This window comes from Phyllostomus discolor, chromosome 3 (assembly GCF_004126475.2).
Source record: "Phyllostomus discolor isolate MPI-MPIP mPhyDis1 chromosome 3, mPhyDis1.pri.v3, whole genome shotgun sequence".
NCBI lineage: Eukaryota > Metazoa > Chordata > Mammalia > Chiroptera > Phyllostomidae > Phyllostomus > Phyllostomus discolor.
In genome coordinates this window covers 39487063-39504051 of record NC_040905.2, presented here as the reverse complement: position 1 = coordinate 39504051, position 16989 = coordinate 39487063, and the positions used below count along the sequence as shown (strand labels likewise).

The 16989-nt window shown below is 33.2% G+C and overlaps 1 protein-coding gene across 4 annotated transcripts in view; it reads left to right on the top strand.

Moving 5' to 3' along the window:
* The window catches only part of ADAMTS6 (ADAM metallopeptidase with thrombospondin type 1 motif 6), a 240312-nt gene that overhangs the window by 125074 nt on the left and 98249 nt on the right, over positions 1-16989 (top strand). For all 4 annotated transcript variants that reach the window (XR_004901934.1, XM_036020332.1, XM_036020333.1 and 1 more), the window contains exons 11-12: positions 3276-3417; positions 14564-14671. Coding sequence is in view for 3 of the 4 variants with exons in the window: in XM_036020332.1 (XP_035876225.1) it covers positions 3276-3417; positions 14564-14671 (250 nt within the window). In the remaining variant the exon portion in view is untranslated. The remainder of the gene's footprint in view (positions 1-3275; positions 3418-14563; positions 14672-16989) is intronic.

The following is a 16989-nucleotide window of genomic DNA, read 5'->3' as shown; positions in this document are numbered from 1 at the left end:
CTTAGGTGAAAGGAGGGGTGGGATTCAGATAGAGCACTTGGGAATTTTCTTAGGATAAAAAATAAAGAAAAGTAGTTTCAGGGTTAAGTATATATCTCTTAGATCGGTATCCTCTGCTTTCTATTCCTATATCTGTGATATTTCACAGTGGCAATTGATGACTTAGAAGCATGGACATATCCAGAATCATTACTTTCTAAGGGCTAATTAATAATTTATAATGGAGAGCTATAGATTTAGCTTACTTTAAATTAGCAGGATAGTAGCTGACAAATTTTAGTAATGTTTGCAAAAAGTATTTTTGTTGCTTTAGAATTAAAATATGAAAATGACCCCATCTTCCAAATACTTCACACAAGGTTTTGTTGTATGACATATACCAGATATGGTTACTAGGAGGAAAATAGGTAGTCCATTCTCCACCCAAAATGTAGAAACAATGTGAGTCAGTCTTGCCGCTTACTTGGCTTTCCCAGGGCCGCTAACAATAGGTAAGACGCTTGACTTGCAAATGTTGATAATTTGTACAGATATCACCAAACCCATCTCAAAAGGCATTGTTGATGCCATGTTCCTAACTATACATGTTCATTTTGAAGGATCAGTATGATTTTTCACTTACTGTTTTCTTTTATATGGTGTTTTATTCTTCTGTAAAAATCTACTGGAAAAGGAAAACAATACATAGTAATAAGTAATTCCAAAGAACTGAAACAGAAATCCACTTTGGAATAAACTTTCGCAGAAGGGCTTGGCCACAGATGAACAGAGTGCAGGGATCCTTCATTGTCTGGAGGCCTTTGCAATGGTCTTCTCATTTGGTGTTTTTGAAGAATATGAACCACCATTAGAAGACCATTAATACCTGAGAACAAGAACTTTAAAGAAATAAAAAAAAAAAAAAAAGAACTTTAAAGAAATAGCTATTGTTGCTTTCTCCTGGATTAAGTCAATTTTCAGATTGCCATCAGGAAAGAATGTTTTCCTCAGCATCTTATTCTTAAACTTTTCGGGTCCATGTAATTTTTCCCTTAAATATTTTAGGTTAATTTTCTGTATTCCTAAGAAGTAATTATGTATGATAATTTTTCATAGATTTTTAGCTGGTGCCATTTAAGTGAGTATATCTTGTATACTTAGAAGATGGTATCTTTTACTTTTTTTATGCTATTGCAAATATTTTTATTTGTAGAATCTTGTATTAAGTACTTCAGTACTTAAATTTTCCCCATCGATTTATAGTAGTAAATTACTTAACTTGATATTTTATTTTATTACATATTTAGCTCCTTTCATCAAGACTTTTATAATTTTATTACAGAGAGGAAACTTGATATTTTTGAGTTAAATTAGATAACTAAACAACTAACTCAGTAATCTTATGAATATTCCCTATTATAAAAAATGGCCCTGGCTGGTGTGGCTCAGTGGATTGAGCTCTGGCCTGTGAACCAAAGGGTCACTGGTTCGATTCCTGGTCAGGGCACATGCCTGGATGCTGGGCCAAGTCCCCAGTAAGGGGTGTGTGAGAGGCAGCCACACATTGATGTTTCCCTCCCCTTCTTCCTCCCTTTCCCTCTGTCTAAAAATGAAATCTTTAAAAAAAAATGGTACATCTTCTTTCATTTTATTTTTCACATTGATCTTTTCATCATTAACCTTAATCTAAAATTTTGAATTTACTGGTAGAATTACATTTGCCTAAAATTTGGATACCCATATAGATTACAGATATTTTATATTATAAAATAAAAAGAACTTTGCTATTTTTAAAATTCATTAAAGAAGAATTCTTTTACTGAAGTACATGGCAATTTCTAAGAGCACAAAAAAACAAGAAATAAAAAACATTCCGTCATGAAAACTGGGTAGCCGAGTGGGAAAAATCAGCTGTTCTCTATTAGGTAGACAGATACCGCGAGCAGCGACCAGTGAAAGCAGTGTAATAGGTAATAGTAAAATCCCTCTATATTATTACCACTCTTAATATTCCAGCTAAATATTTTTATTGATGAAAAATTAATCAAGGAGGTCGTAAACGAAAGGAAAAATGCATAAAGAAGACAGTATTCTGTCCCTTGGGTCTTTCCCCTACCCCCTTGGGTCTTTAATCTGGCACTTTAGGAATAGTATGCTTCAATTTTTAAAGGGTATTAATTTACTGCTGTGCAACTGTACACTTGTATATGGCAAATTAACTTTTACATTTTAAGAATATGATAAAATTTTAAGCAAGTATGAAACTCATTATTATGTATGGCTCTTTCTTATCTATAAATGAAAATTTGTACTGTCCTAAATAATAGTTGAGGAACTTCTACTTGTGAAATTATTTTCCTTTGGCAAAGCAGATGGAAAAGATTTGGGAAAAAAAAACACAAGTGCTGGCACAATTGACAGGAATGTTGGAAAAAATTTTTAAGTGTTGGCATAGGAATTCTTTAAAAATTCTAACTTACATGTGAAATGAAAGTAAAAAAGCATCTGTCCTATTTTATGCACACTGACTAAATAAAAGTGAACAATTATATTTAGCAAAGTATAAAGCTCTTTAAGCTAAGGTATTCTGTCTGGGTTTTGGCAACCTTTATGTTATTTGTTCCACTGAATTAAAATATTATGTTTGAGTGCAAGCACACTTTGAAAAGCAGAACTTATATAGAGAGAACATTCTCTTTCCTAACTCTGATGATCCTAGATGAAATATGAAATTTTTGAAAGACTAAACACTTGTAATATACTTGAGAGGAGAACTTTGGATCTTGGCCTCATCTGTCATTCAGCCCATTTATTATTGAAATATTTCAAGAACCTTTGGACATGTCATCTATTGTTCTGCCCAAGGTGGAAATATATAGATTAGGTCTTTAAGGATTACAACCACAATTTTTTTTAAATTTTCCACATTTTGTGTTTTTAATTCTACTACCAGATGTGGTTATATTTTCACTGAAAACAAACAAGAAACTTAGAGCAATATGAAATTCTGTTTTGATTCCTTCAGAAATTAGTTTAAATCGGTGTTTGAAGGCCAACATGACATTTTCAGATTGTTGTCTGTGATACTTTTATTATGTCTTGTGCTGGAAAAAAACTATTGGAGCTCTTATTCCGGTTTCAATAAGGCTGTTTTGCCATGTGATTGTTTCTTGGTAGAACGTATTGTTTTTCATGCATCAAGTTATTGAGACAAAAAGCTCAACAAATGGTTTCATAATTGTGATTGCTATAGTGCATAGTGTACCTAATTTCCTTTGATCCTTTATATTGAACAGTTCAGGCCGTGGTACTTGCCTTGATAATGAGCCTCCCAAGCGTGAATTTGCTTATCCAACCGTGGCCCCAGGTCAGGTGTATGAGGCTGATGAGCAATGTCGTTACCAGTATGGAGCAACATCCCGCCAATGTAAATATGGGGTAAGAAGTCTCAATCCTTATGTTTAGTTATTTCTATGTGTTCTTTCATGACACAAATGTCAGGATGGAGTTTTGATGAATTCAGCTTACCTCTGGTAACATCAGTAATGTAAATATGGCCTTTGATACTGCTTTTTCTGATATTTGTATAATATCAATTTCTAAATGTTTGAGTAATGCTAAATTAAACACTTTTCAAATGTCTTGTAAGGGATGCTGGTACAATTTTAATAATTTGTAATATATTTCTTCTTTAAGTCCTGAGTTTATGGTGCCAACTTGTTTTGGAACCTCTCCTTTCACCCCTGCCTTTCTGATACTCTCATAGTTGGTTTAAGGTCATTTTTATATTGGCTAGGAGGAGCCTTTACTTTAATTTATACTTTCTAGTACTGAGTCATTTCAAATGGCTGCAATCCACTGCCCGTATTCTGACACAGCAACCGAGTGAGGGCAGGATGATGTTAACTCAAATAGAAAAACAAGGAAACTTGCCATGGGGGAAAAAGTATCACAAGTGTCTCTTCACGTCTGCTCAAAGATGTCTCTGTGTCTCTCCGGAAACATGTATACAACATTCTTCTTAAGTTTCACAGAGGAAGATTTCAGTGTCTAGGATAAGGGACATGTTTATAATAGGTACACATTATAAGCACGTTGAAAGAAAAAATAGGAATTTTAAATAAGTAGTTAAAATATTCAAAGGTAAAAAATAAATTGAAAGACTTGGTTCCTATTTTTATGCAAATAGTGTTTAAAATCCCTTCTTTTTTAAAGATTTTATTTATTTATTTTTTTAGAGAGGGAAGGGAGGGAGAAAGAGAGAGAGAGAGAAACATCAATGTGTGGTTGCTGGGGGTCATGGCCTGCAACCCATGCATGTATCCTGACTGGGAATCGAACCTGAGACACTTTGGTTCACAGCCTGCACTCAATCCACTGAGCTACGCCAGCCAGGGCTAAAATCCCTTCTTAAAAAGTAATAAGAATGATATTTTCAGGCAGTTAAGACAAAACAATGTATGTACTGGACTGTCGCAGTTATTCCTTTGGCTACAGTAGAAAGTGACTTTTAAAATCTCCCTTGGGTGACAAGTCTATTATTGCTCATGGTCAGTTCTGACAGCACAGTTTGTGCACTAGATTTTAAGATTATGTGCAACTTTCTGACTATCTAGAGCCATGAGTAAAACTTTGGCCTTTCTTGTCTCTCTTCAAAGAGTTTTCTGTTTTCATTTCTGTATGGTTTTAGTTTCTTTTTTTCTTAGGTTGCTTTTTTCCCTCAGAAAGAGTCAGCCAAACTTTAATCCCACTCTTTGTATATATTTGTAGTTTAGTAGGTTGAAATTTATGATCAAATGAGATTATAGGTTTTGTTAAGTATTCTTATATATGGTCTTTCATTTCTTTGTTAGCAAGGAAAATAATTAATTTATGCTTAGTTTTTCTATTGGAAATTGGATTTTAACTCTACATTAAATAATTTATATTGCCAGTTTTATAGTATCTATGGATGTACTTTTTTCTTTAGTAAACTAGTAAAAATGGACCTGATTATCCTATCTCTGTATATGTATATCTAATTTATTTCAGACTGGTTGATTTGAACTGAGATAAGTAGTAATTGAGAAATTCTATATTTTCAGTTTATGTTCCTTGTATTCTACTTTTCTATGTGTTATGTTTATAACTTCTCTAATAGATATCAAATGAAACTGGAAAACAGAAAAGACATTAACATCTTACAATTTTAAACAATTTCATATATTTTATTATGAATCTTTTCAATTTGATTTGCAGCAAAATGGTTTCCTTACACTCATATATTATATGAAAATGCTTATGTTACTTTTTTATGAAGTGTTATGTATTACTAACAAAGTTTCTTGAGTCATAATAGAATTTTTATAATCATCCTACCTCTTAAGCTTATTCCTAAAAGATTGTGTTTAGCCCTGGCTGGCGTAGCTCAGTGGATTGAGTGCAGGCTGCGAACCAAAGCATCGCAGGTTCGATTCCCACTCAGGACACATGCTTGGGTTGCAGGCCATGGCCCCCAGCAACTGCACATTAGTATTTCTCTCTCCTTCTTTTTCCCTCCCTTCCTTCTCTAAAAATAAATAAATAAAATCTTTTTAAAAAATTGTTTTTACACCATTGATACCACCCACGCCCACACCATGTTTTGTTTGGTGAATCTGTAAGGTTCTCAAGGAGCCTAAATACTGCTTTAGAAAACTTAAGTAGTGGCCTTGAGGGCGAGAGTCCTGCTCTGATTTACGTGGCTGAGGGCAGCATCCTGAGGGGAACACTACACGGAACTCGGAAGAACACTGTGGAATTTTAGGTGACAGGGTAACTCTGGTGTTGAAGCATCAAGAAGTGATCCCTGTTTCAACAAGCAGGTCTCTAATGATGACAGGAAGATGCTAAACAAACACCAAACAACCCATAACTGCTGCAGCATTAGCTTCCCATTATTTCCACTTGGGTCATTGCCGGATTACCAGAGATTACATCTGTAGTTATGAAAAACCTTGCCTTGTGAATAGGTTCATTAATATACATGTTACTTACATTTGGACATTTACTTGAAAATTTTTCTTTTTTGTTGTACTCCAGGACAACATTTTCTACCATTATCTTTGCATGTTATCCATTTATATGTTTTCTAGATATTCCTTAATTCCGTGAAAAGTATGAGGAGACTGTAGTGGCTATAAATACAGGGAACAAAACTGTATAGCCCAATAGACAGAGTAATATTGTTGTACAATGTAGTAGTTTATAAATAATGTATAGTTTCTGGTATTTACATAGTCTTTTTTCAGAGATACTTCAGACTGTTTGATTAAAATTGTAATTATTTTATGATGTTTTATAGATGGGGAAACTAAAATTACAGAATATGATTGCCTAGACCAAGGTAAAAAATAAAAATAGGTCTAAATCTGTCAGTTTAACTTTCTATTAGATATAGTAGATATGTTAATAAGATAGCAGATGTATTTTACTTTGGGAGACAATTTTTATCAATTTTCATGCACAGAAAAATAATAAATGGGATGAGAGGAAACTTTGGAAGGTGATAGACGTTTATCACCTTGTTTGTGATAATGGTCTCATGGGTGTATACTTATCTCCCAACTTACTAATATACATTAAATGTACAGTTTTTTGTATGTCAGTCATACCTCAATGGAGTAGTTTTAAAAAGAGAGATTCAGAGGACCTTTTGATGGTTGCCAAATGGGAGGGGAGTGTAGAGGAATGAGTGAAGTGGTGAAGGGATTAAAGAAGTACAAATAGGTAGTTACAGAATAGCCATGAGGATGTAAAGTACAGCACAGGAAATGACCCATGAATGTGAACAATGGTGGGGGGGGACTGCCTGAAGGAGTGGGGGAGTGCTGGGTGGAGGGGCCAAAGGGGGAAAAATCAGGACAACTGTAATAGCATAGTTAGTAAAATACAATGTTTTAAAAAAGAGAGAGAGATGAATGCTCATCACAGTTAGATTTAAAACCCAGGACAAAACCAGAGAAAATTTATAGACAATATAGTTTTGTTTACCTTATGGGGACTTACTATTATCTATGAAGTTTGTCACTGTTTATACAGAGCTCAGAGTGACCACGTAAATGTGCAACAGTGTGTTGCATGTTGTCATTGCTTATTTTGATGTGGAACTGAGCAGTGTTTTCATAACCGGCCATGTGTCCTGAAGCATAAATGGCAACATGTGATATAAATACATGGCTCCACATTGGAACAAAATAATTTCTGACAGAATATTTTCAGTAGAAAACTGGTTACCACTAGCTCTTACCTATGATCTCAAGTGACCATCAGTACATTTTTACTTAGTCACTTTTCCCTGTGAATGGCAGCCAAGCTGCTGTAAACGTCAGGTAGCAAAAGGGTATGACAGGCATGTGAAGTGCTTTTTATTTACCTGGCACATGGCAGACATTCAGTAAATGTTTCCCTTTGTCATCTGTGATACCACTTCTGCATAGCTGATGTGCCGGTAGTACTTAAGAAGAATCTGAGCCATCTGTACTTTTGGGGAGCATATAAGATATTTTAAGGGTCACACTTTGATTTATTCTTCAATCTCAGTAAAATACTTAGAGGCACATATAAGGGAAGATTAAAGAAATTAAGCTTGTGTAGCCTGTAAAAAAAGAAAGCTAAATTTTGGCCTCAGAACCATTTCAGACTTCAGAACATTTATTATAGTTTGATTGCTTGTAACAAACTGTTCTCCTTCTCTAGCAAAAGCATTAAAAACACAGTGGCCTTAATGTTTACAGCTGGAAGGTTGTAGATTAAGTAGTAGGAACACTGTCAAGTTATTAAAATTGGAATTTTGCACTCAGACTGTAAAATTGTGTTGCTTGAAGATTATAAGGTGGTGTAAATATTCTACAATGCAGTCTGATATGGGTTTAGAGAATAAAAGGCATGGGATTATTTTAGCTTCTCAATATTCTTTTGGAGTCCAAATGTGTATATTTATCAAACATATACTTGACAAATTGATTTAATTTTATTTTCCCTTAAATTTTAAGCAAAATTTATAGATTCATAATCACTTGTATCCTTAAAAGCTCAGTAATTTTCATTCTGGGTTTGCTTCTTAGAGGTATTTTTTTAAAACTGTTCAATCACTTTTTAACCCCTTCAAATTGATGGGTAGTTATTTTATCTGAATTTCTAGATGAGTTTTTGGTTTATTTATATCTCACACACACACACTGCTTTTCTAGGCTCTTTGCACTCTTATGTGTTACTCATATAACAGTACTAACGCATTTAAAGCTGAAATAAGAGTACATTATGCTCTTTCTTCAAATGGCTACTAAACACCTGGAGCCAGGCCTTGGGGTCACCATATGTTGGTTTTCAGTTTTCTTTTGTGTGATACAATGATAAGTAACCTTTCTAATCACTGATGCTCCTTCCTGACCCCTTCCGGGCTCTGCTCTCCCTCATGGCCATCAGGATCCTTTATTGCAAACAGCTGTTGAGAGATGTGACTGATAGGGTAATGTGGACAAAGAGAATGTTGAAATGTAGCCACAGCCAAGGACCCAAGATGGCACTGGGTTTAGGATTTCTCAAGGGCAGAAAATTTGTGTCACTTTTATAATCCATACAGTTGTTAAAAAATAAATAATTAAAACTTCTAGCAATAAAGATATCATTTTCTCTTCATATTCTATTTTACTTCCTTAATGATAAAATACATATAAAATGTTTTTGTGCTTTTATATTTCTTTCCCCCTTATGAAAACCGCTTATTTTAGTTTTCCCAAGTATTGATAAAGCAAAGGGCTATTATTCCCACTTATAATATCATTTAACAGCTATAGTTACTTGAAAAGGATGGAAATATTAGAGAAGATCATTCTAATTTCTTTTATTGTTTTGAAATGGTCTTTTAGTATAAAGTAATCAATTATTCTATTCTGAGAGGAGCCCTAGTTTAGTTCTTTGCAGAATTATGTTTTGAATATCAGGTAAATTGTTTTATATTAGATAATTACAATTACCTTAAGACTCCACTTTCTACATGTATTCTTATTATGATTTATATTTGCTAATAATTTTTATTGTTAATGTTTGCAGTCAGTGATATTCATCTGAAAAATAGAACAGACTAAATATCTGGGACTTGGCATTAAAATTTTAAATAATAGGAAAATTTTCAATGCTTTGTCTTTTGGAGTACTTTTGAGGAGTATGTACAGTATATTTTGAAAATCCAAATATGAGTGTTGGTATTACATTTAGAAATTCCAGTAATAAAAATAATAATAACGATAATGACTGATGCTGTGTACTTTGATGCCTAAACTATATGATGTGTACATATAGATATAATAAAAAGAAGCTATATTCTGAATATAATTCTTAATTTTAAGGAATTGATTCAGAATCCAAGCCATAGCATTAAGACTATAAAAGAGCAACTCCTTGAGATGCTGGAAACAAATGCCAGCAGAGATTTAACTGTCCAAATGTTTAATGAGTATTATACATGTTTTTGTTTGTTTGTTTGTTTTCTTTTTTTCATTTTTAAATTTTATTGTTGTTCAAGTATGTTTTTGTTTGTTTATTGGCTACAAAGGTGCATAGGTTTTCAGTGGTCTCTTCTAACTCTTTTTTTCTCCATAAACCCTGTGTTGTTCATACATGATTTTATAGAATGCAGAGGTTTTCACAGAATGCATTTATCACCTTTCAGCAGAAAACTTGTATATATCAGAACAAAAAAAGGGAGGAGGTAAGGGTGTGCCAGAAGTGAAGAGTTTCTGTTCAAGTGGTAAGCTGGTGTTCTGATGTTGCCTGTGTCAGGGTAGGAGAAGATCATCTTGGGCATGAATTAAGAAACTGGAACTGAGACCACTTCATAAAATTAGAACTTTAGAAGGGTCATCTCTACTGTGAAGATACAACTCAATGGAAGTGACAAGTAAGCTCCTTTGCCCTTTGCTCTGGATGGGGAAAATAGCTCCCATGGAAAATAGAAGCCCTAAGCTTGTGCCTCACATAAAAACAGAGTAAGACTTTGTCTACATATATGTGCTGACAAGATAAATCAACATGAAAACTGATTCAGTGAAACCTTGGAGTGTACAGCAGCAACAAATTCATGAGCCTATACTTCTACAACTAAGGAGGTCCAGGATGCTTAAAAAAAGATCAGTATTCATTGAGGATAAGCTTGAATACAGAATAATGAACCATATGAGGACACGATCCACCATGAAATCAACAAGCATAAAGATTACCACCCCAAGAGAAAAAGATATGGAAGATATGAAAAGGCATTAAAGATATGGTGGTTTGAATGAGAAGGTCCAATATAAGTTGAATAGGAGTTCCAGAAGAAAGAATGACAAAGAGGTATTTTAAAAGAGACAGTTACTAATAATTTTTCAGAATGCAAAAGAGATGCAAATTATTAAAGCATGAATCCCAAGTAGATGAATAAAAAGAACACCTAGATACAATGGTGAAACTACACTAAAGCAAAGACAGAGAACTCGTGAAAGCAACTAGAAAGACTTTATAATAAAGATATAGCAGTTTGACAGGTGACTTTTCATCGACTTCCATAAAGTCTGGATAACAAAGAACTAAATATCTTCAGCCTAGAATTCTATATTCAATTAAAATATTTAAAAAATGAGGGCAAAATAAGTATATTTTCCGACCACTAAGAACAAGATTTCCTTTGCTAAACTAACTACTAAAGGATGTATGTCAAAAAGAAAGAGGCATTGATTTATCAAGTTTTGGTCAATGAATTGTTCACAAACTTTTAGATTTTTGTAGGCAAGAAAATTTCTCTCCAAAAATTAGTGCATCAATTTTTGAACAGGGAAGCCAATTTATAATTTTGCCAAGTGGAAACATTCTGTAAAGACTGCCATAAGCAAACAAACCTTATCCTGAAAAATCTTATAGTCTATTTAAAAAGAATAACATTTAATGAATAAGGACAGTCCATTGAAATAAAACATTCAGTTTTGTAAAAAACACATTGACATCATTCTTCTAATTTTGTCACAGAATATTAAAAACTTTATCAAAGAGCAGTTCCAATCCATGGCATTTGAGCTGCATGTCTGCTTATACCCCACCTTCTCCCTGGTTCCTATAAGTTCTAAGTGATAGTGTTAGTTTCTAATAACACAAACATAATGCCTGGTGAGGTAAATAGTAGGTGCTTAACACATATTCTCGAATGAATGGGAACTAATGCTATTACTTTTGTTTTACCAGGCAGTCTTCCTAATTGGTTAGAAGTTGACCCCATGAAATTAGAGATGCCTTTTGCAACTTTTAGTGTCATGTGAGAGAAATTTCCATTAGTGGAGACCATTGGTAACTTCTCTCTTCTTCCTTAAACTCAAAGGCAAGCACAAAGACCAAATTTCTTCTAGAGAGACTTCCCAAAATGAATTGTAGGGTTAGAGAAGAGAATTAATTGCCCTAACACACAGACAATGATTTATTAATTCACAGATCTTGAGACTAGTCTTAACTTCTATAACTTCTTATATCTTAACTTCTGTAAATAAACATGAATATGTGAAAGGTAACTATATTCTCCTAGAGCTAAGTGGGTGGGTAATCAACTCATTAATCTCTCTCATTTTATATGTAATTTTAAAGGAAATTAATCTACTTATGATGATAATTTTTATACAAATTCCCCCAGAGGCAAGATATTTTGCATGCATTTAACTTTAGTAGAACTTGGGACCTACCTTACCTTACTTATTTAACAACTAATGTACATGTACAATTATAACTGACACATCTGTGCAAATATGCCGTCCATGTTCTGAAATCCATCAGTTGAGAGAAAGTAGGCATTTCTAAAGATACGAAATTTTTCTCAGGTCTTCCAGGAAGTGTACTGGCTTTCTTAGTATGAAATGAAATTTTCTTGGGTTTTGTCTTTCAAGAGAGATTTTTTTTATGTTGGGAAATCTTAGTTGGGATGTCAAAATCTTTCATATCCAAGTTGATATGCTAGATAAGAAATATAGTTGAAAACTCCTTAGCATTCTCCAAGACTAGTTTAACATCTTGGGAATATTTCCCATTCATAGATTTTTCACTCTCATACTTTAAACAGTAATTTGTGAGAAGCTAATGCCCTGGCAAAAGTTGAACCCCCAGAAACCACTAAGAGCATAAAATCCTATGAAAATGGGGAATCCACTTTTCAAAATGTGCCATTCTGTAAAGGGTAAGAGGACTGTCTCTCAGTTGGCTCTGTTGTGAATCTTGAGGTTAAAGTTTTGGGAAAAAGTATCTTGAATTCTTGCCAATTGGGTAGAGATTTTCAAGGTACTTTTGGAAATAAAGTTTCTGTAACTTAACTAAATGGTATGTTTACCAGGTAGACACTATGAATATTGTACTTTTCAATGATAGAATTTTCATTGTATAGTTCTGTCTATAGTAAAGTTTAATCTTCTTTTATTTCTATTTAAACTAATATTTAAGCCTAGTAAAAATCTTTAAAGATCCAGGAGTATCATCCAGGAATAAGGATATTTTTTGTAACCTCTTAATATATTGTTCTTGCAATGTTTTTCTGTTCCTGTGAACTCATTTCTACTTGAATGTGGGTATTTTTGATGCATGGGAACAATAAATTAATATATTAAGACTCTAAAAATATTAATCCTACTGCTTTTTAAATATTTTTTAAAAGATTTTATTTAGAGAGGGAAGGGAGAGAGAAAGAGAGAGAGAAACATCAATGTGCGGTTGCTGGGGGCCGTGGCCTGCAACCCAGGCATGTGCCCTGACTGGGAATCGAACCTGCGATGCCTTGGTTCGCAACCTGTACTCAATCCAGTAAGCTACGCCAGCTAGGGCTGCTTTTTAAATATTAAATAAAAGAACATATTTAGGAACAGGTACTAAGAAATTAGACTTATTGTTGTGGTCATTTCATAAAGGAAGAATAAAACAATACCAATAACCTTCTCTTAAAACAGAAACTGAAGCTTTGGTAGAAAGCTAAAATTTGGTAGAATTTGTAATAAATTGAATTGTAAGAACAGGAAAGTTTTATGTTATGATTCACAGAACAGGTTTTGTTTTCTAATGTTTGAACTCTCTTCTACCTCAGTAGTTCTCAAAATGGAGATTAAAGTAGATAAATAAAACAGAGTTTAAAGTAGGTGATTTTTTAAAGTACTTTTAAAGTGTAGAAGAAATTATGTGTCTTTTTCTCTGCCTGGTGAGGCGGGTGGAGGAGTGTCCTGGAGAAGGACCTGAGGAGAGTCCCTCGGTTGGCTGTGCCCCGTGGGGCACTCCCATTTTCTGGGGGCACTTGAGTGAATGCTGTGTTCCAGCTTTGTTTCCGATTTGTGTTAATGTGACATAAGTTTAAAAAAAAATTCAAATTGAGATGTAATTGATGTATAATGTTAGTTTCAGTTGTACAGCCTAATGATTCAATATTTGTATTTGTTGTGAAATGGCCACCTCAGTAAGTCTAGTTAATATCCATCACCATACATGGCTACAAATTTTTTTTGTCTTGTAGCATGTTATAGGTTCTTACAATTGTGTTTTGACAGTTTAAAGAACAGTTGGGGAATAATAGCAATAGAATTGAATGTTATATATAAATATATCTTTGCATTCCAAATTAATATATTTTTATTGCAATAAGGTATTTTATACTGAGTGGTTCTAGTTTAACTTAAAAACTTGTAATAGCATTAATGATGCTAGTTGGTAATATAGAGAGAGAGAAACTGAAAATTTTGTGTCTTCAAAGTAAGCTTGCTTTTTTGGCTGTTATTTAAAACACCTCACTAGGGTATATGTTGAGCAGCTTATTTTAAAATCTTATAGTGTGTGAACAAAAGGAGGTAATTTATATTGCTAATTTAGAATAAATGTTTGTAATTTTCCCATGTTGAAGTAGGATAATGAGAAGTTGTAATAAAGAAGATTAGAATACTTTAAACAATGTCTAAAATATGCCAAATATGGAAATGGCTTATAAATAACAACATTTGTTCAAAACCAAACTTCCTTTTCATGAAGTTGGTGGGCTACATTGATGAACGGCAAATAACATTGCTAGACTGTTCTTTAGGCAACTCTGAATTTTAGAAATTACTCTCTGCTCATTTCTATGATCTCTTTTTTCTTCTTAAAATGGACATTATTTGAACATTACAGTAGATCTGAGAAATCAAATACCTATACCACTCTATTAGTAATTGGTAAGTTTGTTTTATTGTGTATCCTTAAAATAATAAACATGTATTTCCTTTCTATATATTTATTCTTTTCCCCCACTCTTCTCTAGTAATGAAATTTCTGTGCATTACTTTTCAAAGATTTAAATCAATATTAAAAACTAAGATATATCTTCTCCACTAAAATGAGAATTATAAAGGCAAACATTTAAATGATTCTGCAAAATGGGTAACCCACCTTCCATAAGAGCCTCCTCCAAAGTCCCTACCTTTGATGATTAAGCATCCACAAGAAACGATTAATGCTGAGTGACTGTGGGTATATTCTTTGGAAGAGTGGAAATGATTTCAGTCTTTACTACTGATCAACTTGCTTTTGCCGTCTTTCCTAGGAAGTGTGTAGAGAGCTCTGGTGTCTCAGCAAAAGCAACCGCTGTGTCACCAATAGCATTCCTGCAGCCGAGGGGACACTCTGTCAAAGTGGGAATATTGAAAAGGGGGTAAGCTCAAATCATTTACCAGCTATTTGATCATTTTTTTTTTATGTTGCTATTTAACCATGAGGAAAATGTGCATATTATTTGAAATGTACTTAAGAAAAGAATACATTCCTACTCTAATGAGTTAATTGTTGTAACTTGCTATCTGTGAATGTGCACTGTTTAGGAAATTAGAGTAAATAACTATTTTCTTGGTCAGTTTTACTTTTCTGTTTATGCATGAGTTATATTTGTATAGAAAATGTCCAACAGAAATCATATATATAAAAATATAGTCTGCTTAGTCATATGTTTTTTTTCTGATAACTAATTCTCAGGAAAGTTATGTGACCCTAAAATACTTTATCGCTATAGTCTAACTAGAGTCACTTTGAATTGCAGTATGAGAAAAAGGGCTAACAACAGAAGAGTGCTTTAAACAACTTACTGAGCATAGAAATTAGAGCTAAGTAATTTTGGTTTCACCAGTATGGTTTTCAAAAATATTATTAGAAATTATTGAAACAGGTACAAATAGTTTATGCTCTTCCTCAAGTTCTTTAGGAACTTCTATATATGTGAATTTTAGAATTTATTGCTATGGACTGAATTTACAATAATAACTACTACTGTCATCTGTTCTCAGTTCTGACTTCTTCCATGTTAGTTGGGTTAGTTTCAACAAAGATTACACTGGATTTCAGTTTGCAATCTGATGTTTAAATAAAAAGAATGAAAGCTTTTGGGCAGCTGTCACAGTTTATTAATCCTTGCTGACGGCTTCATTCAGAACCCATGACCTAGTGCCATGTTGATGGCTTTTCCATGCTGAGTGTGGAAATGTTGGTAAATTATGCTAAACGTATGAATTGATAGGGTCATTTTTAAAGGATTAAGGATCTTTTTTTGAGACTATATAAGTAGCCAATAAAAATACAGAGACCTTCACACACTACCAAAAATTCCTTCTTTTTTTTTCACCAAAGTAATAGAAAATATTAGGAACTGCATTCTTGAAACAACAGTCTAGGTTTATCTTGGAACCAACAATTCTTGTCAACGACAAGTAGCAATTTAAATCAATCCGTACTTAGAAAAAATACACAATTGTAAGGGGGGGGAGTCACAGTGAGAATCTGTTTCTTTATTTGCCATTGATTATTATTCTTGCACTCCAGTGTATGGGCCAGTTTCTATTTGCTCAGAATACTACTATCACTAGGCCTGATGGCTCTTTTTACTTGACTTTATTTTTGAAGTTACAACATAAAAAAATTCATTCTTTTGAATATCTCAGAGCCCTCTTAAAGCATTCTGTAAATTATATAATCACTCCAAAGAAGTAAATCACACGTAGTGGCTATTTGAGAACACATAGTTCAATCCCACTAACCATTTATATAGTAAACACATGCTTAGTATCTTATCCTTTGTGCTTAATTGCAAGGCCCTCAAATGTCATGTCTGATAGGTATCTGCATTTCTGTGATAGAGATGACATATTTCTTAAAAATTACAGATAATTTTGAGGCATATTTAGAAGATACTCTCAATAATATTAAAGCTAACAGTATTGAATTTAAATTTAGATAAACAAATAGAATTCTTCTAAGGGAAATGTAATTCTTCTAAGAAATGTAATTTTTCTACGCATAAATAAGAATAAGCACCAATAAAAAGTGAATAAAATGGGAAAAATATATTTGATTTCTAAAGATTCACATTTTCAGTTTAGGTTGGTTGTCAACTTTTTGATACCTAACCAGTTTTTTTCATATGAAGTCCACATAATTCTCATATATACATATAAAAAAATGGAAGTGATCTGGTTAAAAGAATCCCTTGTCTGCCTCCTTACCCTGTCAACTTCTGACATACTTTAACAGAGCATTTTAGATTTCATGAATATCTATTTTAAAACCTTGTAAGTGTAGCAAAGCTTGTATACGAAGATGTAGTTCATATTCACAATATAATTTAGTTTCATAGAATTAATATGTTAGATTTTACCTTCTAAAATTATTCTACAAGACAAAAATTTTAGCCATTCTTCCAGAGATATGAAAGGTGTATAGACAGCTTTGAAATTGACACTAAGAAGTCTTAAAATGAATGAAGACACACACACGTAGACTCTTAGAAAGAGAAAGAACAGCACACTACGAAAAGACCCTAACTATATTCTTGTCTTTAGCTTTGAATTTAAGAATAGGTTTTTAAAGAACTAGATTGACGATCGACCTGCATTTTTAAGGAGAAAGAAAATGCAAAGGACTAGACATGGGAGCTGAGCAGTTCTCAATTATTTTTTTTAGTACCTGCATTTGTCATATTATCTT